General features: G+C 34.6%; 2 protein-coding genes across 5 annotated transcripts; one reads left to right on the plus strand and one right to left on the minus strand.

Moving 5' to 3' along the window:
- Positions 1-1,774: 1,774 nt before the first annotated feature.
- Positions 1,775-12,951, plus strand: LOC108210147 (hypothetical protein). Of its 3 annotated transcripts, none has more exons than XR_001804800.2 (5): positions 1,775-4,166; positions 4,280-4,511; positions 5,545-5,624; positions 6,420-6,653; positions 11,718-12,951. XR_001804800.2 is itself a non-coding variant. In XM_017381417.2 (4 exons), exons 1-4 carry the CDS (start codon positions 2,028-2,030, stop codon positions 6,492-6,494), a joined length of 2,526 nt encoding a protein of 841 aa, XP_017236906.1. In that variant the 5' UTR covers positions 1,775-2,027; the 3' UTR covers positions 6,495-6,712. The 3 variants fall into 3 exon arrangements, 1 of the variants encoding a protein (XP_017236906.1); XR_001804802.2 differs by lacking the exon at positions 11,718-12,951 and adding an exon at positions 8,344-10,641; XM_017381417.2 differs by lacking the exon at positions 11,718-12,951 and having other exon boundaries at positions 6,420-6,712.
- Positions 12,952-16,594: 3,643 nt separating this feature from the next.
- Positions 16,595-19,613, minus strand: LOC108210002 (uncharacterized). Of its 2 annotated transcripts, XM_064087175.1 has the most exons (2): positions 16,939-19,613; positions 16,595-16,831 (listed from the first exon to the last, which is right to left on the minus strand). In XM_064087175.1, exons 1-2 carry the CDS (start codon positions 19,275-19,277, stop codon positions 16,741-16,743), a joined length of 2,430 nt encoding a protein of 809 aa, XP_063943245.1. In that variant the 5' UTR covers positions 19,278-19,613; the 3' UTR covers positions 16,595-16,740. The 2 variants fall into 2 exon arrangements, with proteins under 2 accessions (XP_063943245.1, XP_017236722.1); XM_017381233.2 differs by having other exon boundaries at positions 16,595-19,611.
- Between the last annotated feature and the right edge of the window lie 7,918 nt (positions 19,614-27,531).

A 27,531-nucleotide genomic window follows, 5' to 3' on the forward strand; every position in this document is an offset into this window, starting at 1 on the left:
TTCGAGAGAGAGATCCAGCAGCACTTCGTGGGAGTAAGATAAGAAATGGAAGAAAAGAAGCCGCCTTTAAATAGAGGTGAGAAGAGGCGGGAAATCTACAACTGTCAGAGCCACGTGGCGTGCCCCGATTGGACAGATTTCTCGTGCTTCGAGGCACGACTCTTAAACCAGAATGGCGACTTATGGAAGATCAATACGATTTTTTGGAGATTTTCCTAGAAATCTGTAAGTCGATACGAAGATTTTTATATATATCGAGCTGAAGGAGGCGAGAACGAATCATATTCCTCGCCCATTGCTTCTTCAAAACCCTTTCGCACCAGTGCTTCAAGGGCTTGGGGGGTAGTTGTTATGGCCAAATATCAACTCGGCAGATGATTGCGTAGAACTCACCTGTCAACACGGAAGGAACCAATCTCTGAGATTGTCCTCGCCCATTATATGGGCCTCGCCATATATGAAGCCCAGGAAGTGAGTACCCTGTAACGTATGGACCCAGAATCAACGGGACGGTCCTCGCCCAGTTAGTGTCCTCGCCCAGTATGGACCCTCGTCCTAGGCATGTATCAGGCTACACGGCCCATTGACTAGCGGCCCAGGTCTTCAAGAGAGAGTCCTCGCCCATTGTTGAAGGACCTCGCCCATTGCTTACCTTCCTCGCCCAATACTGAAAAGGACCTAATACGCCTGGCTCTCAAGCCTGGTTATTGTTGTTTACTCTAGGGCCCAGGCCCACTATCAGCCTCGCCCTAAGAGAGGACGGAGGGCTGGCCCAAACAGCTGAGTCTGGGGAGGTCCACGTGGGCTAGTGCTGGTCAGCCCACCTAGTTCCATGCTCCCCGGAGGAGGCTGGGCTCCAGAAGCCCATATCCGTCTGATCTGAGGGGGTGGCCCATAGCTGGAACCAGGGAATAAGAAACCTATTCTGATTAGGTTACTTGTTCCCCAAGAACTACGTCTGGCTTGATCCCTATAAATAAGGTACGTAGGCACATCGTTTGGGGATAAGTCACAACCCTTGCAAGAACGAATACTCCTTCGCTCTTGTGAGAAAACCCTGATTCCCTGAACGATCTCAGCCAAACCCAAAATCACCACCCATACTCCGTCGTCCGCCGTCATCGTCCGCCACAAGTTCCAGCAACCCTCCCCGAATCTTGTTATCACCAGATTCCTCCGTTAACAGTAATTAGAAAACCGAAAATTTTCGGTTTGGTTTCGGTTTTCACTTTCAAACCGACCGAAATATCCGAACCGAACCGTTATCACATATGTCATGTAATTAATTTTATAAATTTAATTTAAGTATTTAAATGTTCAAGTGTTGATCAATATTATGGATATCTCTTAATTTTTAAAATTATTCTTTCCTTTTTTCTTCATTCTTATTTTATCTACTCATTATTAATAATCAACCTTTCTTCTTTTTTTTCTTTTAAATAAAATATTTTGTTTAGATTTAAAATAAAATAAATTATTTATTTTCATAACAACGTATAAGGGTAGCATCTAAAATTATTTATATCAAATAATTATACAAGTTTCATCTTCATCTTTTATTAAGCATGTTGTTACGTGGAATTATTTTAAATTAATAAAAATTTATGATATTTTTAATATTTTGGTATTAAACCGAAATCAAACCGAACCAAACCGTTAAGAATCGGTTCGGTTTGGATTGATTTTTACAACATTCGGTTTGGTTATGGTATGTGCATTTTCCAAACCGAAAAATTCGGTTTGCTTAGGTTTTTACCTCCAAAACCGTCCAAACCGCACCGTGCTATTGACTCTATTCGCTCCCTGAAACCATTTCTCGATCATAAGCACTGCATATGCAGAAATAAATTTTGGACTAAACAGCCTCGTAATCAAGCTTAACATGGATTGCAGGACATCTTTTCTCAACTCAGTGAGCAAGCTCAGTGAAGAGAGTACAGTATAATTATCAGTTAGTGGCGGAAGAGATTGAGCAGAGCAAGACCCACGAAGCCGAAGGAGATAATAATCTGGTGAGTTTTTACACAATGGCACATCATATTGATTGGGATAATATTAATCACTACATAGTGGAAAATGATGTTAGATACCAGAGGCGTTTGCGTAGGAAACAACTTTATATTACTTGCTCTCCATGGGTTCCTCCTGTTCATCCCACTAGTACTTTAAACAATACTGTTGTTAGTCGTGTAGATCCTGATATGGAGATGTTTTTGGAGGGTTTTAGGGAATCTGACCGATTTTTGGTTTGTAAAGATGATGATAATGTTTCCGATGATGTTAGTTTAGAGATACTCGAAAATGGGCAACATGGGAATGATGATTTTGGGGTTGAATGCTCTAGGGTTGTTGCTAATTCGGAACCCATTGGGGTGAAATGTGGGTTTGGGGGGGATTTTGTGGATCCTGATGTGAAGATGTTTAAGGAGGATTTGGGGGTGAAATGTAGTACTAGAGAGGATGTGGTAGATCCTGATTTTAAGATGCTTTTGGAGAATCTAGTGGTCTACGGGCATTCGTTTGCTTTGGAAGTCAAGAGCATGGACGGGTCTATACGATATATCGAGTATGAAAAAGATGAATTGTGTAAGGGAAATGATATAAAGGAAAGAAAGAGGGGTAAAGTTGTTCCCAAGGGTGATTTGGATTCTGATTCCACCAAAAAGAAGAGGAATGTGATGGTTCGCGGAGAAGGTTTTTCCAGGAATTCAGACAGATGCACCGTCTCGAAAAGGAGCTCAGTGGTGAAGAGAGGAGATGATATAGAAATTATTTTCATAGGAAAACCCAATGAGATTGAAGAGGTTACGGTCAGTAAGAATTACAGGCCTTCTAAGATTATTAAGAATAATAAGAGGCCTTCGAAGATGGACGATGGATGTAATACAGATTATCTTAGAAAATCAAAGAAACAGTATGAGAAGCCTCAGAGAAGACCGTGTTTGACAAGGACTGACAATGTGATGGTTTGTGGAGAAGGTTCTTCCAGGAACTCAAACAGATTCACTGTCTCGAAAAGGAGCTCAGTGGTGAAGAGAGGAGATGATATAGAAATTATTTTCATAGGAAAACCCAATGAGACTGAAGAGGTTACAGTCGGTAAGAATTACAGGTCTTCTAAGATTATTAAGAAGAATAAGAGGCCTTCGAAGATGGACGGTGGATGTAATATAGATTATCTGAGAAAATCAAAGAAACAGTATGAGAAGCCTCAGAGAAGACCGTGTTTGACAAGGACTGACCACGTGAGAAATCAAATGGATATTCTTGAGAAAGGAAGAAGACCTGTAGCAGTTTTGAGCAGAGAAACTGCAAAATATCGAAGAACTGCTCCAGGGAATAAACAGAGGGGTCTCGTGGTCCAGCTAGGTGAGGATACTGAGAATTCAAGATTTTTTTCTAGCACAGGAAATATAGATGTAATGGGTAAGGAGGAAAAGTTAGACGATACTGCAAGTGTAGTTCTGGTTAAGAAAAGTATGCAAATGATTCAGGGAAAAGATAGTGCATATGATGATAATTTGCCACCACTGTATAAATCTGATAAAAAGTTGGGCAAGTACGCTAAAGTCAAACAGGAGAATGCTACTAGCTTGAATTATGATGAAGAGGAAAATGAATATTCTCCTGACTTGGAAAAACTGAGGGAACGAAAGAAAGAGCATGAGAAACTTGAGAGAAGACCATGTTTGACAAGGACTGACAATGTGAGTAATCTGATGAATATCGCGGGGAAACCGAAAAGACATCTAGCAGTGATGAGTAGACAGAGTGCAAAATATCGAAGAACAATTCCGAGGAATGAACAGAGGGATCTAGTGGTTTGGCAAGGTGAGGATATTGAGGATTCAAAATTTTCTTCTGGCAAAGGAAATATGGCAGTAATGGTTAAAGAGGAAAAGTTTGACGATAGCGCACATGTATTTCTAGTTGAGAAAAGTATGCAAGTGATTCCAGGAAGAGACAGTGTGTATGATAATAATTTGCGACCACAGTATAAGTGTGATACAAATTTTGGAAAGTATGCAGAACTCAGAGAGGAGAATGCTAAGAGATTAAATTATGATAAAGAGGATGATGAAGATTCTTCTGATTTAGAAATACTAGAGACAGACAATCCACAAAACTTAACTAAATTTGAACTTACAAAAGTGTTTAATGATTCAGTAAGTTCTCGTTACATTCAAAGTTTAATTTAGTGTACTTTTCCTCTGTAGTTGTATAGTTACATACCTTTAATTTATATATCAACTGTTGATATTGCTCTCCAAATTTTTAGGATATAGAAGATAGCGCTGTAAGCATGAAACCCACAAGTCACTGCAAGACTTCTTCATTCCGAGAGGAACTCCTGGTTATTCTTAAAAAGCCATATAACCTAGAAGAGTACAGAAGTCTGATGCAGAAAGCAAAGTATCGGCACCTGAACTGGGCCCCTGAATACTCGGATGGGCTGAAAGGAAAAGATATATCAAACACATATGGAAAATCTCCCCTTGATTACCACCCTGGTAGGTTAATTATCGACATAGATCAAATCATACACTCCACGACTATTTTGTGCAAACTACTTTAAGTCACATATTAGTTAGAAAACTGAAGATGGTGATAATGACACTTATTTGTCCATTCTTATTGTTGTCTTAAGCTTGCTCTACTTTGATATCATTCTCTTATATGGCAAATACTTCCAATTTTTAAATTTCTAACTTCTAAAGAAATTTAATCTCTTAGAATGGTATTCAATCTGTACTGCCTCGTTTATGCATTGATAGGATTCCAATATATGCATTGACAGGGTTTCATTATAATTGATAAACTCTATGAATAGTTATTGCCTCACTTGATTGGTATTACTATGTAGGCACATGAGCCTAGTAATAATCTGCTTGTATAAAGGTTTCTTGTGTCTTATTTTTCTACGTTGAACTTGTTATATTATGAATAGTTATTACCTCACTTGATTCGTATTAAAATGTTAGGTACATGAACATAGTAATAAGTTGCTTGTATGAAGGTTTCTTGTGTTCTTATTTTCTATGTTGAACTTATAATAATATGAAGGTATATGACAAGAAGATGGTATTTTATTTTTTTTACATTTGAAGTTAGTTTCATGTCAACTTTGAAAAGGAGATAACCTCTTCTTCGAAAGTTGGTAGCTATATCGTTATTTATTTTTTATCAATTGTTTAAATGTAGGCTGTGAGTAATACCTACATGCATATAGATTCAAAGGGTTGAAATGCACCAAATAATTAGCGAAAAGAATATATACTATAATTAAAATCAAGGCCTAGCTTTGCTGGATTGGACTAGGCCCTAGCCCCTAGGTCAACCTGCAAAACCTTCACTTGTTGGCATTGATAGATATCATTGCATCTCTTTTTCAAGTCTTCCTAGTCAGTAAACTTCAGTCATATGCAAGTTCTTCTTGTTGCTCGGTAGCTGCAGCTTTACTTTATAATTGTTATATTGACAGATTCCCACGTTTTAGGTTTCCACTGTATTGGATTAAGATGTTTCTGAAATTAACGTGTGCAGATGTTCAAAGAAGACTTCGTCGATGCCGAAGATTTTCCAAACGTTTGAATATTTTACGAGGTTTTATCTATTGGTATGGGGTAAGTTTCTTTTGCTCATTGTAAAAGAACACAGACTGGTATCATTTCAAATCTGTGATGTTTAAAATCAATTCCTTATTTACTTTGCCATAGCAGTTAGTGTTGTTTCTGTTATACTTCAGGAAAAGAAAATTCTTGGTAAAAATAAAGTTGTTGCAGGAGCTGCCTGAATTTAATTTGGTATTGAAGTAATGTTTACAGTTATCTGAGACATTAAGTTTCAGATTTAGAGAAGGGCTCATGGTAAAAAGCCAAAATGCAAAGTTATTGTAAAGAAATTGTATATACTTTAATGGGGTATTTTCTTGGCAGCCAGCTTCAATTGTGTCATGGAATAGAGGATATGGACAAGAAATAATTGTTGTTACCTAGACATTTATTTACTCTACTTTAGTTCTTGTACCTCTCAAGTGAATCAGTGGTTTGCTGAGCAGATAGTGCCAGCCCTTGAGGCCTTAATCTAGGTAGATTAGGTACCTGCAAGTGTGGGATTTCTGTGACGTTTCAGAAAATGTAATTATAGACTGGTAACTGTTAGCAATAGCTAATCTGGTATGTTTAAAATGGGTGTTGCAGGTAGTAACTATCATGTCGTAATGGGTGTGCATATGACGATGTTTTGTTGGCACATATGATACACAAGTGTATTAAATATTTTCTTTTGTTACTTGAGTACCACCACAAAATACAAGTATGTGTGTTTAGGAATTTGTAGACTAATTTCTGCACCCTAATCCTGATTTTTTTTTATTCAAGAAACTAATCTAACCTCTACTTGTGACCAATTTTTGTCAGAGAACTTGCCAAGATGGAGCATTCAAGCCATGGTTGGATAAGTCATGTTTGGCAGTCACTCCAAGTCTCCGCTAGAAGTTTGAGTTGCCATTCTAACACCCAATGCTTAGAGTATAATATATATCAAGGGAAAAGCAGATACTGTATGTACATGCTGTGTCAGAGCGGTATAGATGAAATGCATATGCTTTCACTGAGGATCGTGCTTTCCACCTAACCTGTTTGTGTTGCAAGGTCAGTAAAATATAGAAACCGAGCTTCATTTGAAATATAAAAAATTGTGAATTTTGTTATTCTACTCTTCAATTTTAGACACTCTAAGGTGAATTGGTTAAATAGAATGGAGAGAGGGGGGGGAGGGGGGGGGGGGGGGGGGGGGGGTTGTTAGAATGTCAAAATGTGAAGAAAACTGTGTGTTGATTATACTTTGCACAACAAGAGTAGCAAAGTTTCTGTCTCAGACTCAGTTATGTAAAATGAATTATATGAGTGGGAAGTAATGATCATTTTATTTTAGAACTGAAGGAATGAGTAGTAGTTAACATTTGATAAAATACAATGAAGCAGGGGTTTTTATTTTGGTACCCTTGTCTAAAAAAGAACCTCAAATTGATTCCATTTCCAGTGCATTGGTTCCTTCCAGTGAACTCTACTAAAGGCTTATTTTCCAGCATTTTAGTAAGCCTTACCTCTACCTTCATTGATCTACAGTCTGCTTGGTTAAAAAAAGTGGTTGCATAGTAATACACTGAAATCTTAGAATATTTTGTGAATATTCTATTTTCTATGAACCCTTGCATCGTTACCGTTCTCCAGGGCATCTTTGTTTGTGTTCTTGGAATGCAAGTGAGAATGCCATTTCTCACAGTCAGTTATGTAAACTAAATTTTATGAGTGGGAAGTAATGATCATTTCATTTTAGAACAGGAAGGAATGACTAGTAGTTAATAAATGAAGCAGGGGCTTTTTTTGGGTACCCATGTCTAATAAAGAAGCTCAAATTGATTCCTTTTTCACTCCATTGGTTCCTTCCAGAGAACTCTACTAAAGGCTTATTTTCCACCATTTCTTACTCCTCACCTCTACATTCATTGATCTACAGTCTCCTTGGTAAAAAAAATGATTGCATAGTAATACACTGAAATCTTATACTATTTGTGAATATTCTGTTTGCAATGAGCCCTTGCGTTGTTACCATTCTCCAAGGCATCTCTACTTGTGTTATTGGAACACAAGAACATTGTATGCAATTTCTCGATTCTTGGGTTGCGATGTAGGCTTGGTTGTTCAGTTTAATTTATGATATTCTGCAAGTGAGAATGCCATCTATTATATATATAATACTACAACATGGGTTTTGGTGAGCCAATCTATTCTATTATATATATAATACTACAACATGGGTTTTGGTGAGCCAATTTAATCATTAATATCCTCATTAATATCTACACTAATAATAATTTCATTTAATTTATTACACATTATTAATTACTAATAACTACTCCCTCCGTTCTTAAATATATTTCTTTTGACTTTTTGACACGCATGTTAAAGTGTTTTGACTATATAGTTAAAAATATTATTTTTGAAATTTTCTTTTTTCTGAATAAAAATATTATATCAATACTTTTATTCACAAAAAGAAATATTTAAAAATAACATATCTAGCTATGTGGTCAAAACACCTTAAAACGTGTGCTAAAAAGTAAAAAGGCAGATATTCAAGAACGGAGGGAGTACATATCTAATATATGTCATTGATTATATCTAATTATTATGTCTTAATTAATACACCCTTTGTCTCATTTAATTCTATACATTTATTTTCAACTGACACGCATTTTAATGCTCTTATAAAATATAGTTCCATAACTTATTTTTGAGGATTTTTTCCTAAATAAAATTACACAACTACATCTTGCAGGAGCATTAAAAGTCACGTCACGTTCGTGTCCGCATCGCTCAGTGTAACTATCTAGGGGAACGGATGGGGTATCTGGCAAATACTAATAATCCCTATGTTTTTTTTTATTTGACGTTTTGACTTTTGGCACACTTCTTTAGATGATTGATCGGGTAGTAAAAGTTATTATTTTTAAGTTATTTTTTTGTGAATAAAAGTTTTAGTTATATATTTTCATTCAGAGAAAAAAAACTTAAAAAAAAATATTTCTAGCTACAGGGTCAAAGCACTTAAAAGTGTGCCCAAAGTCGAAGCATCAAATTAAAAAACAGAGGGGGTAATTTAGTTATCATTAGATCATCTCATCAATCATTATACATTATTAACTGCTATACTACATATTTAATATATGTTATTAATTTTATCCCCAACTTTAATTCAGAAAATGAAATTTTTTAAAAAAAATTTACACAACTACACTTTGCAGAATAATTAAAGTCCGTGCCGCGTCCCTCAATGTATATACCGTCAGGGGGACGGAGGAAGTATGTAGCAAATACTAATGTTCCCTCTGTTTTTTCTATTTGATGTTTTGACTTTAGGCACACTTCTTTAAATGATTTGACCGGGTAGTAAAAGTTATTATTTTTAATTTATTTTTTTGGTGAATAAAAGTTTTAGTTATATATTTTTATTCAGAGAAAAAAAATTTAAAAAATAATATTTCTAACTATCTGGTCAAAGAACTTAAAAGTGTGTGTCCAAAGTCAAAGCGTCGAATAAAAAAACAGTAAGTGTAATTTATTTATCATTAGATCATCTAATCAATCATTATACATTATTAACTACTAATAACTACATATTTAATATATGTTATTAATTATATCTAATTATTATATCCTCAATAATACTCCCTCCGTCCCATTTTAGTTGTCACATTGGGGTTTGTGCCGGTCAAATTGACCAAAGTTTGACTGAATATTTTTAATATTTTATCAATTGATTAATTAAAAAAAAATATGTCACCGGGAATAGCTTTTAATCTACTTTAATATGTGATTTTCGGTTTCTTAAAATAATTAATGAGGGACTTATAATCTTTAGTCAAAAATTAGTCAATTTGACCAACAAAAATAGAAATTTGACAACTAAAATGGGACGGATGGAGTATCTAACAAATACTAACAATAGTAATTCAGTTATCATTAGATCATTTCATCAATTATTATACATTGATAATTACTAAGAAATACATGAATAATATTTATTAGAGCAAGTCCAATGGTGAGCTATATCTTGTGTTATATCTATATTATAGCTCAAAATCAAAAAATTTCAACTTTAATGGTGTGCTAAACTTGGTGCTAAAATAGCATATTGCTATATTGATGCTATATTTAGCATAAACTATAGCAATAGCTATAATTGCCACCTCATCAAAAAGTAAAAAAGTGGAGGGAAATGAATAAAAAATAGATTTATATCTCAACCTATTCAAGTACATTGGAGAGCTGGTGAAATTTGGCACAAGATATAGCACCAACCATTGGAGATGTGATATTATTTTAGCACCAAAAACCACTTTTTGGTGCTATATTATAGCAATAGCTACACCTATTTTTAGCTCACCATTGGATTTGCTCTTAATAATAATATCTAATAAATTATTATAGAATAATACTTTTGAATGAATGTGTCCTTAAAATATTTGTAAAATACTCATGAAAATCATTCATTTCATCAATCATTATACATTATTAATTACGAATAACTACATATTCAAAATAAAAATATTCTTTGCGAGGAATTGACCAAGTTAGTGCACTCAAAGCAAAGAGTGAACCAATATACGGTTAGACAACTCAAATTATAGGTTATGATTAGTAAAGATTTTTTTTTTTTAACGTAGGAACCCGCAGCCGCTACCCTTCGGGTGCGCACTGGGTAAACCCGCAAACTACGTAAACCAAGATAAACCGCACCTAAGCGCGACAGGCTCTGATCCAGGAGGCATAATCACAAATTCTGCTCCCTTTGGGAGTCGAACTTGTGACCAAGAGGATGCATGTCCACTCTTTAACCAGCTGAACCAACCCTTGCGGCATGATTAGTAAAGAATTGATTTTAGGCAACTCGAGTTATATGTTATGATTAGTTAGAATTTATCTAATTCATCAAACTAATGCACTCAGATCAAAGAGAGAACCAATATACGGTAGTTAAAGACAACTCGAGTTATATGTTATGATTTATAAAGAATTGATCTAATGAGTTAAACAACTCGAGTTATATGTTATGATTAGTAAAGAATTTATCTAATGTAGTTATCGTATTTCTTAATAGATTAAGTTACTGTATCTTGTCAAAAAGACTATGCACAAATAATATTACAATAACGAATAATTGTTTTATGAATTTCCATATGCATGAATGTAAAGGGTTTCATGCATGAATGTTAAGGGTTCTGATCATCCTAGTTTGATTTAGTTATGATTAAGGCTACTCGAATTATATGTTATGATTAGTAAAGCATTGATCTAATGTAGTTAGACAACTCAAGTGATATGTTATGATTACTAAAGAATTTATCTAATTCATCAAGCTAATGCACTCAAACCAAAGAATGAACCAATATACAATAGTTAAAGGCATTTCGAGTTATATGTTATGGTTAGTAAAGAATTGATATGATGTAGTTAAGCAACTGTAGTTATATGTTATGATTAGTAAAGAATTGTTATAAAGTAGTTATCATATATCTTATTAGATTAAACAAGTTATTTTGTCTAAAGCACACATAATTACAATAATGGGTAACTGTTTCATGAATTTTCACATGCATGAATGTTAAGGTTTGCATGCATGAATGTCAAGGGTTCTGATCATGCTGATTTGATTTAGTGTAGTTGGAGTTTAATTGTCGATAAGATTATTTCATAGTATAGTATATAATATCATCAGGTCTCCACTAATTTTCTTTCGGAGGCATCATCCAGGCAACCGGTTTGTGGTCATCTTTTTTAATCCACTTTGATAGATGTTTTTTTTTGGCTGTTTCTGCATTACATTTTCAAAACATACAAAAACCACCGTATAAACTTAAATATAGAAATGTTTAGAGCATGCCCGTGTCTCGCACGGGCTATAAAGCTAGTTACTTATTAACAGATTGAGCTGTCTCTTTAAATGAAACACTTTTAGTACTCGAAGATCATTACTGTGTTTCCCATACACAAAACTGTAATATGTGACAGGAGTGTATCACCATATGGATATTACTCTGTATGCTGTAATTTTAGGGAATAAATTGATCGTAAATTTGTAATTACTGACTTGTCATATATGTTTCATGTTATCATAAATGTAAACATACAAATTTGGGTTCTCTCTTGAAGATTGAAATGGCCCTGGAATGACAAATAAGAATGTTGTAAATGGAAGAACAGAACAAGATGTAGAAGGCAGCAATGAATAAAACCAATATGCAAAAGATTGGAGAGTGTTTTCTAGCTCCGAAATCTATTGAAACAGTTTCAGTTCAGTCCTTGCTATGTAGTTTCGTCAAAATTCCATAGTCCTATTTCAAAAAAACTAGAGAATCTAAATCATCAAGCATTCACTCAACCAGCGTAGAAGTAGAAGAAATGAAGATGTTAAGCAAAATGTGGTACAGATTTTACTGAAATTGAATGTTTTGTTCAATGCTGCTGATTGCGGAAAGAGATGAGTCATCGATATCATGCACTGCGAGGGTTAGTTGGTTGTTAAGAGTTGGGTCTGATAATTTCTTGGGCATCATATGTAATGGTATTCTTAGATTATGCTGTTATTTCAAAAATCATCAGAAATGAGAGGATATTTGAGGATTTGAAGTCCCTGTGGACTAGAGGTTTAGAACTTATGTTGTGGAGACCTCTCCATCCAAGTGCAACCAGATCTTTCTTGTACCTGTTTTTAGCTGTGGGATCAGTGATGGTGGATAACTGTAAATTACAACTCTTCACTTAAATAAACATATTATAAATCATAAACTAGGAGGAGATTGCTGTTCTTGAAACAATCCAAAACTAATCGAAAAGGCTGTTGCTTCAACAACCAGTATCTTGCACAGTGGAAAGCGGCCCATGGGAGGATTTTCATTGCTTATTGAGAAGGTGAGCTTATTGAGGAATTCAGAAGGTGAGCTTATTGAGGCCAGAACGGTGGTTCATAAGATGCTAACCTCACCAGTAACAGCAGAAGCCTTGGCTATGGACGAGGTTCGGAGTTGGATAGCAAGTAGGAGATGATCGAAAGTGTCATTGGAATTGGACTGTCCGGTGGTGATCCAAGCTGTTCGCAGCAAGACTCCTATGAGATCACACTTTGGAGTGATTGTAGAGGATTGTCGCAGGTTGTTAAGTCAGTCAAACAATATTAATTTGTATTTTATTAAACGGTCTGCAAACATGGTAGCTCGTAATCTTGCTAGAGTAGCATGTTTTTACTCAGATCGTGGTTCTAATAGGGATTCACTGCTATGGAAGTTCAACTTTGTATTGTGATGGATTTGGTTGATTAATAATGTCCTCTTAACTTTTGTCAAAAGAAAAAAAAACTTTACGGTTTGTAACTTGTAAGGGATCTAATTTTACCCTTATCAACCACTTCATCGAGATCTTGGCTATATGAGTGGATATAACACTATTTATCTAACGGAAGAATACAGTATATATAATTATAATAATACCAATACATGATTTGGGGTTCGAAATGTGAGAAATCGTACTGCTATGACTAATAATAATAATTGTATAATAAAGTCCACAAATGAGTTGGCCTCACTTGGCCCTTGATACATTATTTGATTGAGATTTGAGATGAATATATAAATTCTATTATTTCACCTTTTCCTTTCTGTCACTTTTTTTTTATTCTCTTGTTGGCCTGAGGTTGAGGAGCAGAATGATTAAAATGCTTCTTTATACATACATACAAATTACAAAACACATTTATACTCACATCATACAATGATTTGTCTGTTTGATACTCATTAAAACAAACTCAAACTCGTAAAGTCCCTTGATGGCTTCATCAAAGTGATATCAATCGTTTAACCACCTTAAAACGTCAATGTAAAGAAAATCAGCTTCAAGTCAATAAAACAGAAACTCGACCTCCAACCCGCAGGCTGGAAAGTCATATAGATCTTGTTTATTTGGTTTATTATGCAGGCGTCCTAGTATCGTTTATTTGGTTTATTCTGCAGGCGAGTTACTAGTAGCTAATATTTCTGCATTAGAGTATCATCAACGATGTTGATTAAAATAATGATTTATATGATAGCTGCATGCAAAAAGCACAAACCGAAAAAATCTTAATATTTTCAAATCAAGAATTACCTAGCTACCAAGTAAACCCAAGAAGAAAAAACAATTATGAAAAAATAGTGCGAAAGTTCCCTGGTGACAGTAGAGAACCCCATTGTACAAAAGAAAGATTCTGGTGAAAAAGAGCAAATTGTGATTCTTCAATGTAATCACTATACCAACTTTACCTTTAAAGAAACAAAAAGTTGTGAATAGTATGTCAAAATTGTACTGCATAGTGCATACTACATTTACTAAAATCCTACTGTAAAGGAAAAACCAAGTTTACTAGGCTGACAAACAGTGTAACCAACTCTTGCCGACAAAGATCCCTCTCCCACTAAATCAGCAATAATTTGACCTTAATCCCAAATTAACTAATTCAACATAAAAAAATTATGTACCTATCAGATACCTTCATTACGAGAAGTTCTTGGTCACGAGAGGTCGAGAGTTCGATTTTCAGCCGAGAAACCAACCACCACAAATTCATTCTCTGCACCAAAGGAAAAGACAGTTAGTAACAAAAATCTACTGAAACTATTAAAATGTCCATTATCATGTTTTATCTCCAGTTGTAGAAAAGTGACAATAATAACTTTAATACTGATATCTCCAAGTCCCCTTTCTACTCTTATACTCATTTCCCTCACCATAAAGTAGTGAATCAAACCACCCTACTAATTGATTTTCATTTTCACTGCCTGCTTTTCTTGAGGTTGGTGAGTAGTAGAATCACCAAAATCAATCAACTTTGTGTGTATGAAAAATGTATATGATGAACCTACTTTTCTTTTATCAACTACATGGCCTACAAACAAAAGTTAGAATAACATAATAACATACACATTCATAATTTTCCATTACTGGAATAGTACACCTTTTCCTGTATTAATCATCAACCACTTCTTCTTAGTAACCTCAAATCATTCTACTTGCTATGTATTATTATTACATGCATTTTTTTACCAGACCATGTACATATTATTTTAATAAGCAGCAGCCAAGCAGGAATCCAATGCAACTACATTGATTGTTAAGGTATGTGCAGCTATAGTATTTTCAGGTAGTACCAGGACAACACATGTTAGAAACAAACAAGTCAAAACAAATCAAGCCTAACTATGCTTCAAGTAGAAGGATAGGATTCTTTGAAAGATCTAATCATTTCTTTAGGTAATACTTTTATTCTAAATAATAGTATTCTACACTAAGCATCTTTCTCACTTGCACAAATTGAAAAACTTGCATTTTTTCAAACAATTTACATATTACAAGGGTAGGCCAACTTATACTCTCTTTCTGCAGCCTAATGTCTGTGTACACCTTGCATATCTTAAATAAAAGATATTTCTACTGCATAGAGTCTATACTAAGCAATTAGCTTTACAACACTTTCACTAATGAACAATGAAATCAATGAAGTTACATGAAGAAAGTTGTAGAAGATGGACTGTTACAGATTGATTGTAGCCTTTCCCATTGTTTGAGCTGGCTGGAACGATTAAAGAAATTCAAATGTGTTGCCAAATCGCTATCAGGCATCCTTTGCATTGCTAAGAACCGACAGCCTCTCATCTGCTCCTGGTCCTCTCACAGCCTTTTTTGCACTTAAGAGCATCACTGAATGACCATGCACTAATATCATAGGCTTTGGAATGTTTCAGAGAGAAGTTACCAACAGATATTTTTAAACTCGTGGTCCTCTACATAACAACCAAGACATCAATATATACAATCTGCACTTTTTTGTTGGTGCATCCTTAACACTCCCATTAGCCCATGAACCACAAGCTAGAAAAAACAATATCAAAATGTTCCAAAGAGACTTAAAAAAATAGCTGTAAGTAGTCCTGCAGGAAAATATTTCAACTGTACCAGAACTATCCACATTCAAATAAATATCATTCTACATTATATTAAAACTAAGAAAACAGAAAATATGCAAATGCTAAATAAGAAAGTTCTGCAAATCGCAACTGGAAAACTCAAGCCAGAGGCTGTTATCACTCTTTTTTAGGTAACCGTCATTTACAGAAGTTTATGTACTCAAGCATCCTTTCCCCACAGAGCATAAACCCCTTAACATCTTTTTGCTATAAAAAGAGAGGCTATCCACCAAATTACAGTGCTACAGGTACTGCCCTCATTCCTTAGGAAGGCTTAACATATATCAGTTTTTCCCTTATATCTGGAATTTTATGTTTACATTTATCACTTCGAAGGTGTTAATGACAGAATAAAAATTTAAATAAAAATGCTATCCAAAATCAGCATAATTACGATATGGCACTCTACGAAAAAAGAAAACTTGACTAAAGAAGATACTGAACAAGAAACTGCTTATGCATAAATCTCTAATAGTTGTGTACAAGACATGAAATCAAGTGCATGCAACTGCACCATGTACAGACACCGACAATTGCTTACATAGAAGAAAAATTTGTAATGTTTAAGAAAAAGAGGAAATCAGATAGACTGAACTACAGTCTTATTCTGGATCTGTTACATATGTAACTTGATTCGCTGTTAATGAGATTATAACAGAAGTCTAATCTTGAACTTGAGCTTTAGGACACTGGACGTGATGTATAGAATGTCAAAAGGAAAAAAAAAAGAGTTCTTACAGAATATGGTTAGTTATTAACTCGCCAAGATATCATAGAAACAGGAAGCAAAAGTTTAGTCACAAATGTGCTCCTGAGAAGTAGGCTACTTACCGCATGCATTTGCAAAATAGAGAATAGATCAGGAGTGTTTAACTTTAAACTGCATTTGGGAGCTATACTAAACTAAAAATGAACCACTACAGCTGTAATAAACATTAAAAATGACCAAGTCAAATTGCATATTAATGAGATAAATTAACAATTGCAGATGAAAATGTTGTAAAATAAGCTTAAACTTATTAGACTGATGTGCACTTCCTTCAAGAAAAGGGAGGAAAAATCACTTCCCCTCTATAAAGTATTATTCACTCCACATGACCCCTGCATGTCTACTACATTCTCTGTCTTTACAGACGGAAATATTATCGGCAAACTCATGATTCTGAAAAAATTAGTAATAGCTAAAATCCTGATGTGGCGAAGCAACTGTATGTTGAACTGTTCCGCGTCTGGTGTTCCCTCTCGGCCACCCTTAAAACCTCTAAAGAAAACCTATAGTACCAATTAGAGGGAATAACTATGTGGAAACAATAAGGAAAAATTCTACAATTGAGGATTATAGAATAGGAAAAATCAGGGATTGAAGGGATGAATATTACACAGAGGATGCATCAACAAAAGATTCATTTAATGCATCATCCTCGCCATTTGCCACGCTTAAGAATTCTGCATCATTATCGTCGTCATGAGAAAAGTCCCGCCTCTCAAGCTTTGAATGTGCAGCAATAAAAATCAGTTTCTGAGCCCTATCTATACCTGCCCTGGAATGTGAATTAGCACTAATCCATCTCAAGAAAGACACATTGCACTTGAACCCAAATGAGGTTGCATGAAGAAAGATAAGCCTTACTGCAACTTTCCCAAGTGCCTTAAACTCTGTAAGATAAGTTTCCCACACAAGCCTGCTACTCTGGGGGTTGGCAATTTTCATCTTTCCTGTTAGAGGATCCCTCTGTTTTATCTGTACAGCTTGGGCATACACTGGATCAAGCCCTTCTGTTCTCCATTTCATAAGCTCCATTAGCGCAATGTGAGCTTCTTCCCTAGAAACAAGCCTCGTTATGAGTTTGTCGACATCTTTCTCTTGTTCAGGTGTCAAGAATTTGAATGGCGGCAAGTACTTCCCAGTAGAGTCCCTAATCAAATACAAGGGATCTAGTATAAAGGCAGCAGCCCAAGCTGGGTGATAATTCTTCCGGAACCTCTTATCAATTACTCTTTCTACAGGTGCTTCAATAACATGGAATTTCGAACACCAATCCCTCACTTTAACTCTAAGATCTTCCCAAAGTGGAAGGCATTGCCCAACACGTGGCCTCTCCACTTCTATCTCCTGGGCCATTCCTTTGATCAGTTTTACTAATGAATGCACTGCTTCTAATTCATTCCAAAAATGGGGATTCCTCAGCATTTCCTCAATTTCTTGCGCAAGTGGTTCTTCAATTGACACTACCTTATACGAATCATCAAGCAAAACTAACTGAAGAGCCCTAGCAGAGCTCAATATGTCTTCCACCATAGTGTAGACAGGTCCAAAACTCAGCCTATTACCACGAGAAGGTACTCTTAATAACCCTGCATGCCCATATTCCTGCAACTGAAACTTGTGGAAGATATCTCGAATTTGGGATTTACCATTAACAAAATTAGCTAGTTTTGAACAGTTCTCAGTTACATTTTTGAATAATGGAAGTTCTTTCATTAAATCCTTAATCAACCTATTAAACCCTTGAAACTGACAAGTAAGATTGACCATCCAATGATGCTGATTCTCTAAATTCTTCAGAGCCTTCGACTTAAACCTGTCAGCAACTATACCTACACACTGCTGCAAATTATTCCCACATAAATCCAAAACAGCCTCCCATAAAACCTCCTCAGCATACTTAGAAGGCACATAACCACTAGTAAAAACCGCCCTCCGAAACACACTTGTCCCATTTGGAAGATTCAAACCTACCTTAACCAAATTCTCTTCACCAATATGTCCAAAACTCTTTGATTTCCAACCATCAGAAGCAATCTGAAAAAACATAGCATCCTGGATTTTAGCTTCCGACTCCGCCTTAGCTTTATCATACTTATCATCCAACCTCTCCCCAGCCAATTCTCTTTTAGAAACACATGGCAGTCCAACTTGATTAAGAAATGCCTTGAACTTAGGATGCTCTAAAGACGAAAACGACACTAAACCACAACAATCATATACCCAATCAGCAAGACAATCAAGTGCAGAATCAACCTGAATCTTATTTAAGCTCAAATTTGGTGTACTGGCTTTCGGACTCTTCAACTTCTTCACACTATCCTCAAACATAGCCAATGCACCTAAATCCTCTTTTCCACCTGACAAAATCAAATGCTGCTGCTGCTGTACCTGCTGTTGCGATTGCGAAAACTGGTTGTGCTGCCCATAAACCCCACCACCACCACCACCCAGGGCAACCGGAGAATAAGCAACCTCAACAGAAAATCTCGAAGCATCGACAACAGCAAGTGGCTGAACTTGATGACTACTAGAATTAGTCCTGCCGGAAAATGAAGAATTGCGTTTCTTGCCACTCCGGTGCTGCGGAGAAGCTAAACTAAGTGGTGCAGGGGACTGAACAACCGGAGAAGGAGTAGACCCAGATGGCGAAATGGACGAAACAGGCTTCGAAACAAAGGAATTAAAATTAGGACAAGTCCCTCTCTTGAGATGCTCAGAAGCAGTTCTTGATGGGTTTGAAGCAGAAAACACAGAATCACATAAGCCACACTTGAGTTTCACAGCTTTGGGTAAATTTGTATCTGAATTGTGCACCAAAATAGGCTCCAAATGTGACCAATACCAAGCTCCTTTCCCTTTAATCGCCTTGGTTCTCACCATTACTAGCCCTTCATAACGCTTTTGCACTCCTTTTGCTGCAGCTTCCTCTGTGTTGTTTGCAGTAGCCATTGTATTTTCTCCCAAAAGGGGTGGGATAAAATGGTGTTATAAATTCTGGGTAGAGGTCAGAATTGAAGAATTTGTGTGTTTTTGTGATAAAGTTTGAGTCTTTAGTGTTTTTGGTTGGTGGGTTAGTTGGCTGGCGGTGGCCGGAAAATCAAGAATTTCCGGTGGGTCATCTGAAAAGGTAGAATGGTGGGTGTGAGATTAAAAAATGAGAGGAGTTGAAGATGATTGAAGGAAGAATGGGTGGAGAAATGAAAGGAATTTGAGTCACTTTTTCTTTGGAGACAAATGTGATGTAAGAGGACAGTGGGGCTTGTGCCTTTGTGTAACACCAAAACCTTAATTCACGCGCTTGTTTATTGTCATTTGTCACCGTATACAAACACAAAATCTGTATGACTGTATGTATATGCATGCACCTCTGTGTGTATTACTGTATTTACTTTGAATGGAATTATGGAAAGTTCGAACCAAGAAATTGATTGTTCATGTGTAGAATTTTCAAAAGATGAGAGGTCTCGCGATGTCATGAGAGTTTTTGGTTAACGGGCGTTGAACATGTTTGAGAGACATTAAAAGAATAATAAATTAACATGCGTTGATGTCTTTTTCATTAAAATTAATATTGATATGTTATCTCGGCCGAGCAATACGGAACCGTGTATATTTGGTCTGGTTCAAGTTTTTCGAAATTTTAAACATATTTGTGCTGATTAGGAAATAAAATTCGATTCACGCTGATAGTTAACAAATTTTTTTGTTACGGATCGGATAGACCGAATATATATTATATATTATAATGTCCCAGACCCGCATCATATTGAACTATATCGTCATACCTGTCTTAACTTACAAACTCTTGTTCCACAAGTTTAGCATCGATCGTTTATTTGTATTTCTGTTAAAATATTATTACAAATTTAATAAACATAACCAACTATTACAAAAATAACAATTATATCATCCTTGTCACATGATTATTTCAAGAAATTCTCCCCCTAACTTCCTTGTCGCATCTTCACCTTTCCTTTAGTGTACTAGCTTTCAACCTGTCATTAAAATAGGAAGATGTTATATCTAGAGCAAATTTTTATATCCAAAACTGAAAAAGCATGAAAAGATGAATTATCTCTCACATTGTTTTTTTCTTTTGCCATTATTGTTTATGCACGGGGTCAGTTTTATCTTTTCATACTTGTTTACTCTGGAAATTAAAACTTTGCTCTGGGTATAGTATTTTCCTTAAAATATGTGCTATGTTCACTTTTTATTATTTGCATATTATAAATAAAAAGCAAGAATGAGAAATTGAATGCTCGATGAGTCTACTAAATCATTTGAAAAACAATTAAAGCACATTTAAAAGAAGAGGTGCAATTAAAAACACACAACAAGATATTATGAACAAGTTTTCTGGTCTTCCATTCTGGCGGTACCACTACATGACTCGATCACTACCATTTCGCGAGTACCGTTCTCATGTGACATCTCAACAGTTTGATAGCAATCACAAAAGGCACCATCTACAACTCTCTTGCTAGCATAAAGGTTATCACTTTCGACCATTAAATTGTCACATTTTGTAAACAACAAATAATTCTATTCTTTTCCACGATTATAAATTATCGATGCTTGCAAAATGAGTTTGCTATAATGGTAGACTAAATTGGACACGTAAGACATTATGTAAAATTTGTTAAACTTGTAACACATTTTGCTTTGATGGTATCGACTATATATATTGATTGGTTATATTTTAAGCATGGTATGTTATCATCATTTTAAATTGTTATAAAGAGAATGTATTTTTTTAATATTGTAATATGATGACATGACATTTATTACAAATCTGTAGTGTTTCGATAAATATAGTCATCCATCAAAGGTTGACTATAATAATAAATTAGGGGCGAGGATGTTGCATTGTGATTTTTCCAAGAGATTGACTATATTTTTTATTTTTGGTATGTCAACTCACTTTTTAGCTAAGGATTTTACATGGTTGGAGTTGTTCTAACACATTTAATATCGATTGGACTGGCTATATTGATTGATTATATTTTAAAATATAACATTTTATTATTATTATTATTATTATTATTATTATTATTATTTCAAGTTGCTATAACTAGAATGTATTGTTTTAATAGGGTAATAGATGACGTGATATTTGCTCCAAATTTGTAACCGTCCGACAAATATAGCTATTTGTTATAGAGACTTGGCTAAAATTATAAACAAGTGGAGAATATAGATGGAGTGAGAGTTTTTAAAAAATTATCTGTTTATTTTTATTTTTAATATGCCAACTCATTTTTTGCTAAGAATTTTATATGATTAGAGTTGCTCTTATAGAATAATCAAATATAAAACAATAAATTAAATCAATCATTTGATAGATGTTAGTTTAAGGTTAGAAAAACTATTTTTAATACTCCCTCCGTCTCCTTTACATGTCCTTTTTGAGAAAAAAATTTGTCCCAAGATACTTGTCTCATTTCTCTTTTCAAAGCAATTTTTCAAATGTTTTCCCAAAAAATACTTTTTGAATACAAGGTTTCGTGTTTGACTAACACACAGTATACAAATAATCAATTTAATGCGGTGCATTTATTATGGGTAGACAATGAAACCAAATACTCTACTCAACTACTCGCTCTGTCCCTTTTTATATGTCCATTTTGGAAAAAAACACATACCAAGGAATAATTGATTATATAATTTTTTCGATTTTTCTAGTGTGTGCCCATGGGCACATGCTAAGCACCAACTCTCATGAAAATGGCTTAATTTGATTGGTGGAATTGATCTGAATGCAGGGGGCCATCAACATTTATTATGGGTAGACAATGAAACCAAATACTCTACTCAACTACTCGCTCTGTCCCTTTTTATATGTCCATTTTGGAAAAAAACACATACCAAGGAATAATTGATTATATAATTTTTTCGGTTTTTCTATTGTGTGCCCATGGGCACATGCTAAGCACCAACTCTCATGAAAATGGCTTAATTTGATTGGTGGAATTGATCTGAATGCAGGGGGGCCATCAACATTTAATATCCATCCACCAATCAAAAGTTAGTATTCTCATGGGAGTTAGTGACTATTGTGTGCCCATGGGCACACCACAGAAAATTCGTAATTTTTTTTCTTGAATACCTCTAACTAATGTCTTGAAAATGATGGAATATCCCTAATTAATGTCTTGAAAACGTGAATTTAATTAAGCTTTTTTAATAAGTCGAGGCTTGAAAATAAAAATTATTGGGATAGATTTAAAGCTATCATTAAATTTGTTTTGAAAATGTAAATGGAAATGTAAACAAGGATAAAATTTATTTTGAAAATGAACATCTAAAAAGGGATGGAGGGAGTAATTTTTTATTAAGATACGTAATTTTTTTAAGAGAGACATGTAAAAGAAGCAGAGGGAATACAAAATTATAATTTGGATGAGATTTTGCGATTTGGGTCGGTTATGTTCACCCTATTTGTAGCTCCATTTTATTTAGCACCGTATTTCGCATCAAAGCATACCTGTGAGAGTCTACGGGCATATACACCTTATTTTTTGAGTAGAAAATCAATTCAATAATGAAAAGTCATACGGTATCTAAAAAACAATCGTGTCGAACAAACATAAAATAGATGATTAATCCATTTTTCATGGAATCACGCGATTTGTTGAAGATGATATATTTACAAGGACCCTCTCTCCACATCCGGTTGGAGTTAATCTTGTTTGAGCTATCGACCATAATTGCAATCCCTCAACAGTTTTTATCACTATATCAAAGATCATACTCTCACAAATAAAGGAGAGAAAAATCAAAACTCTCGCGAAAGAGAAAAACAACCTAACTTTCACTAAGGAGAGACTACACCAAACCAAAATAATAACTATAGATAAATAAACCTTAGATCTGAAGCGGGACCACAAAAACAAGAGGAATCAGACTGAAAATCCACTCGCTTGAACGAAGAAGAAAGATAGCGAAATCTACGATAGTTTTAGATCTAAAAATTCTCCCAAGAATAGATCCGAAGAAGAATCACAAAAACAAGAGAAATCGGACTGAAACCCACCCACTTGGAAGAGAGAGCGAAATCTACGATGATTTTAGATCTAAATTTCCTGAGAAAAAATATTCTACAAAAATTAAGATAAAAATAAAGTAATTAGCTGATTCGGAGTTTTCCATCGATGAAAGGCAATAGTGACAAGAGACAGGCTAGAGAGAATTAGGATTAACTTGAGCAGTTGGGGGCATATACACCTAAATTTTAAAAAATTGTGTGTCACTTAACAGCATCGTAGATGACTATGAAATCATACTCCTCGGGCTTGCTGATGGTTACGTACACTATTTGCACGTATTTTAAGATTATTATAAATTATTGTTCTATAATTTATTTATTTATTTGAGCAAAAGTTTAAGCCTTAAATATTTTTCAGGAATTTATTTTTAAGAAATATATTTTACAAATATATTTTATTGAAATATCAGAATACGTGTCTTGAGGTGGGATAAAAGGAGTTCTTCTGAATAATAGTACTCGTATGGCTTAGTAGGCTACGTCATGTTAATACACTAATATCATAAATAATTCTCACACTAATTCTGTGTTTATAATCTTTTATTATTTAAGGAAACAGTTGGAAATAGAATTTGGGAGAACTAAATAATTGAAGAAAAGTGAATAGAATTTGAGAGAATTGAATATTATGTTTAATGACAATAAATTAAGAATATTCAAATATTTTCAAATGAAAAAAAATAAAGAAAAAGTTTCTAAATTTGTAAAGAATCGCCGTGGAAGCACTAATTCTTTATGTCTTTAAATTTGAAGTTAAAAATTGTTTGAATAGCCCACTAAAGATATTCGGTCGCAATGAGATATATACGTTTACTGTTTGCACGTATTTTCTGGTTTTAATAAAGGTAAATTCATAATATTTTTTTAAAATTTTTTTTTTCTGAATAAAAGTTTAAACAACAAACTTTTATTTCAAAAAAATTTAAAAAAAATATTATAAAACTATATTTTAAAAGAATGTTAAAAACGTGCCAAAAAAGACTCTATATTAAATAGTCAACCTGCGTGTATAAGAATTAAGAAGTACTTCGATATATTTCTGGAAATCAATATCCAAGAGCATCAAATTTGGTGTGGTAGATAGTAGTAGTTGATCTGGAGGGCGTTTCGGTCTTTATAACATTTTTTTCATCAAATTACCACACCTTTCACTGTTGGTACTCTGGTATTCCTATTCTGTAGTTGGCATATACCCGTTTATGATTTATAATTCCTCCTTTTATCATTATGGAAGACAGTTTAACTACTATTTAAGTATTGTTTAAATCTCAATCTTGAATGATTTAGGTAAAATTATACCAGTAGTAGCAATGAAGTTAAAAAAAGGATGAAAACAGCCTAGTCAGCAATGAAGTTGATATTACTATCATCTTATGCTTTTATATGTTCTGAAACTAATATTTCTGGGGACCTTGTTTTATCGTGCACAGGATCTCGATGTTCGTCGCTGAACTGATGTTAATTTATCTGACTCTGCTAATTACCAATAGTTTGCAATCCTAAAATTTTAGTTGTAGATAGCATGAATTTACAGGGACACCCAGAGTTTTACAATATTGCATGACAAAAAAGACAGCATATGTGAAGCCAAGAGTGAGTGAGAGGTAAACGACGAGACAAATGGTATCTGGTGTTGTTTTATTTTACTACGAAGGTTTGGTTATTGTCTTTGAATTGTTTGTTGTGTCGGACACAGACAAATGCCAAAAATTCTTTAGTACATGAATGATGACATCTATAAGCAATTTATAACATCCCTTGTGAGTATTTAAGTTCTTTATAAGTATAAACAAATAACTAATGTATACCAGTTTGCTAGCACTTTTAACTGACTGTTAAGTCTACTATGCATCTTAACTGATTGTAAGTTTTGTTTCGAATGAAATGCTAACCTGAACTTTGAGACTTGTTAGAGATAGAATAAAGAGATTAATCAGATCTGCAGCTAAAAACTCGACTTGCTCATAATTTGAAATTGATTTTTGAGAAAACCATCGGAAATAGATGTTCATATTTCAAGCTGTAACACTTCATATTTAAACAAGCTGCAGACCTGCATTTCAAGGAAGGAAAAATATTTAGAACACGAGAGGAAATCTAATTCAACACCACAAAAACCAGCAACGGTACTTGATTTTTGTGACAAAAATTGAAACTGCATTCGATGATTTTCAGCAAAAAGCTATGTAAGTACTGGTGAGAAACATAACACTGACAACAATCTCTTCCAAGAAGATTTAAAGGCCTGATGAACTAGTGAAACGTAGAGCCGATACACAATTTTGTTCAGCATTGCATCCTGTTTCCTCTTTTGACTCAACACAAAAAGATGATGGTCACCCTTAGGAGCAAATGTGAGAATAACATTCTTTTACTCTTTTATAGTCAATGATCTCCGAACTTGTTTATGAGAGTCTGGCATGTATATGAATATATTGTCACATTCTCAGTTTCGAAAATATTAGGATCAAATTTTCAGATTCTTAATGTCTTAATAACACGAGGGTTTGTCCCATATATATGGATCTAAAGTTGAAGATGAATGCGGTGACAACAATGTATGCAATTGTGTTAGATTCAAAATTTTAAATATAATGCCAATCACTGATAAATTTCTTGCAGTGAATTATATTGAATTAGATCGGAGCATTCATAATACAGAATCCAAATGATGACTTAAACAAAAAAAACCCACAGCAACTAGTGTTACGGATAAAATATGATATTCAACCTTGTAATGCAAAGAACACACATAAAAATATATGACGTACTTAGCAAAAAAAAATATATATGACGTGGAAACCCACGTCCCAATTTGTATTATTAATCAAAACCGTTATCAAATAATACAATCAACCAAACTTGGATACTCAAGCCTCGCAGCACTCAAGCCTCGGCTCACAAGCGATACCTAAGTCTACATCTTAAGCACGCTTATCAAACACAATATGACTATGTATATATAGCCATCTCAAACTTAGACATATCAAGATCTAATTCCAAAATACCTAATCATAATCCTAATCCAATTTTGATTTCTAACTCAAATTAGAATCTTTTTGTGACGGACCCAACTTAAATAACCGACTAAAGCATGCATATCGATATATATAAACTAGAGTTATAGAGTTATGAAATATTAGAACTAAAATCCAAATCCACAATCCCGGAATCACCAGGAATGAGTATGAACAACATCTAAATATTACATACCCAAATGAAATCCAAATTAAGTCTAAGTCATTACTACAAATTTTAAATCCCAAAAGTTCAAAAGATAACATCTAGGGAACTACGAGTTCCCAACCTGCTCCATCATACGGCGGTAAGCAATCCCATTGCCTGAGGTGGATTTACGTGCGGTCTGCTTGAATCGGGCCATTCTCGGGTTTCACTGAAGGGTTATAACAACAACAATATATATATGAGCATAAAGCTCAGCAAGTGAAAGCAGTAAATAAAACAATTCACAATATGCAATATAACAAGTGCAAAAGCAACAACAGATATCACAAGGTATAAACACAAGTAAAGGTGAAATGTGGGATATCAATTTATTGGAATTGGAAACACACAGCGCTACGAGCATTGAGGGGTGATCAGCCCACACCAAGCTCCGAACCACATAAAGTGATTCAACCAGGGAGGATCCTCGGCACACATTGGCCATAAACAGACATCAGGCTCCCCGCTACTGATGCTGCAATAATTAACTGGCGCCTCAGTCTTAATAAATTATTATCCAATTGCTTTTAAGGTCATTTCAAATCAAATCATTTTCAAAAAAAGGGGTCTTGATCAAAGACAAGTTATAAGCAAGGGTGTTTTCAAAATACAAGTGATCTTTCAAAAGTAAAGGATGTTATTAAGATCAGGGTTCCAAATGAGATAATTCAGGTTAATGTGGGGTATCAAGTTCTCATTATTCATCAAGGACTATTGGAGTATAATCATGTGGTTGTAAGGTGATATCATATGAAAAAGGTAATTCAAGTGTTATGGGTATTATTGGAATCCAAAGTGATGATCACAAGGGGTGATAAGGTAATTCAGTCCTAAATAACAGTAATTCAACGTTCACAGGGTATACAATTGTAAAGCAAGTATAAAGGAAGAGTTTCACTTGCCTGGATAAAGCTTACTAAACTCCTGTAT

This window comes from Daucus carota, chromosome 2 (genome assembly GCF_001625215.2).
Source record: "Daucus carota subsp. sativus chromosome 2, DH1 v3.0, whole genome shotgun sequence".
Taxonomy (NCBI): domain Eukaryota; kingdom Viridiplantae; phylum Streptophyta; class Magnoliopsida; order Apiales; family Apiaceae; genus Daucus; species Daucus carota.

Coding starts and splice junctions, on each gene's coding strand:
- LOC108210002 (XM_064087175.1), bottom strand. CDS start 19,277: ATGGCTACTGCAAACAACACAGAGGAAGCTGCAGCAAAAGGAGTGCAA. Junction 16,832..16,938: donor TTTGTTGATGCATCCTCTGT/GTAATATTCATC, acceptor TTGGTACTATAG/GTTTTCTTTAGAGGTTTTAA.
- LOC108210147 (XM_017381417.2), top strand. CDS start 2,028: ATGGCACATCATATTGATTGGGATAATATTAATCACTACATAGTGGAA. Junction 4,167..4,279: donor CAAAAGTGTTTAATGATTCA/GTAAGTTCTCGT, acceptor CCAAATTTTTAG/GATATAGAAGATAGCGCTGT. Junction 4,512..5,544: donor TCCCCTTGATTACCACCCTG/GTAGGTTAATTA, acceptor TAACGTGTGCAG/ATGTTCAAAGAAGACTTCGT.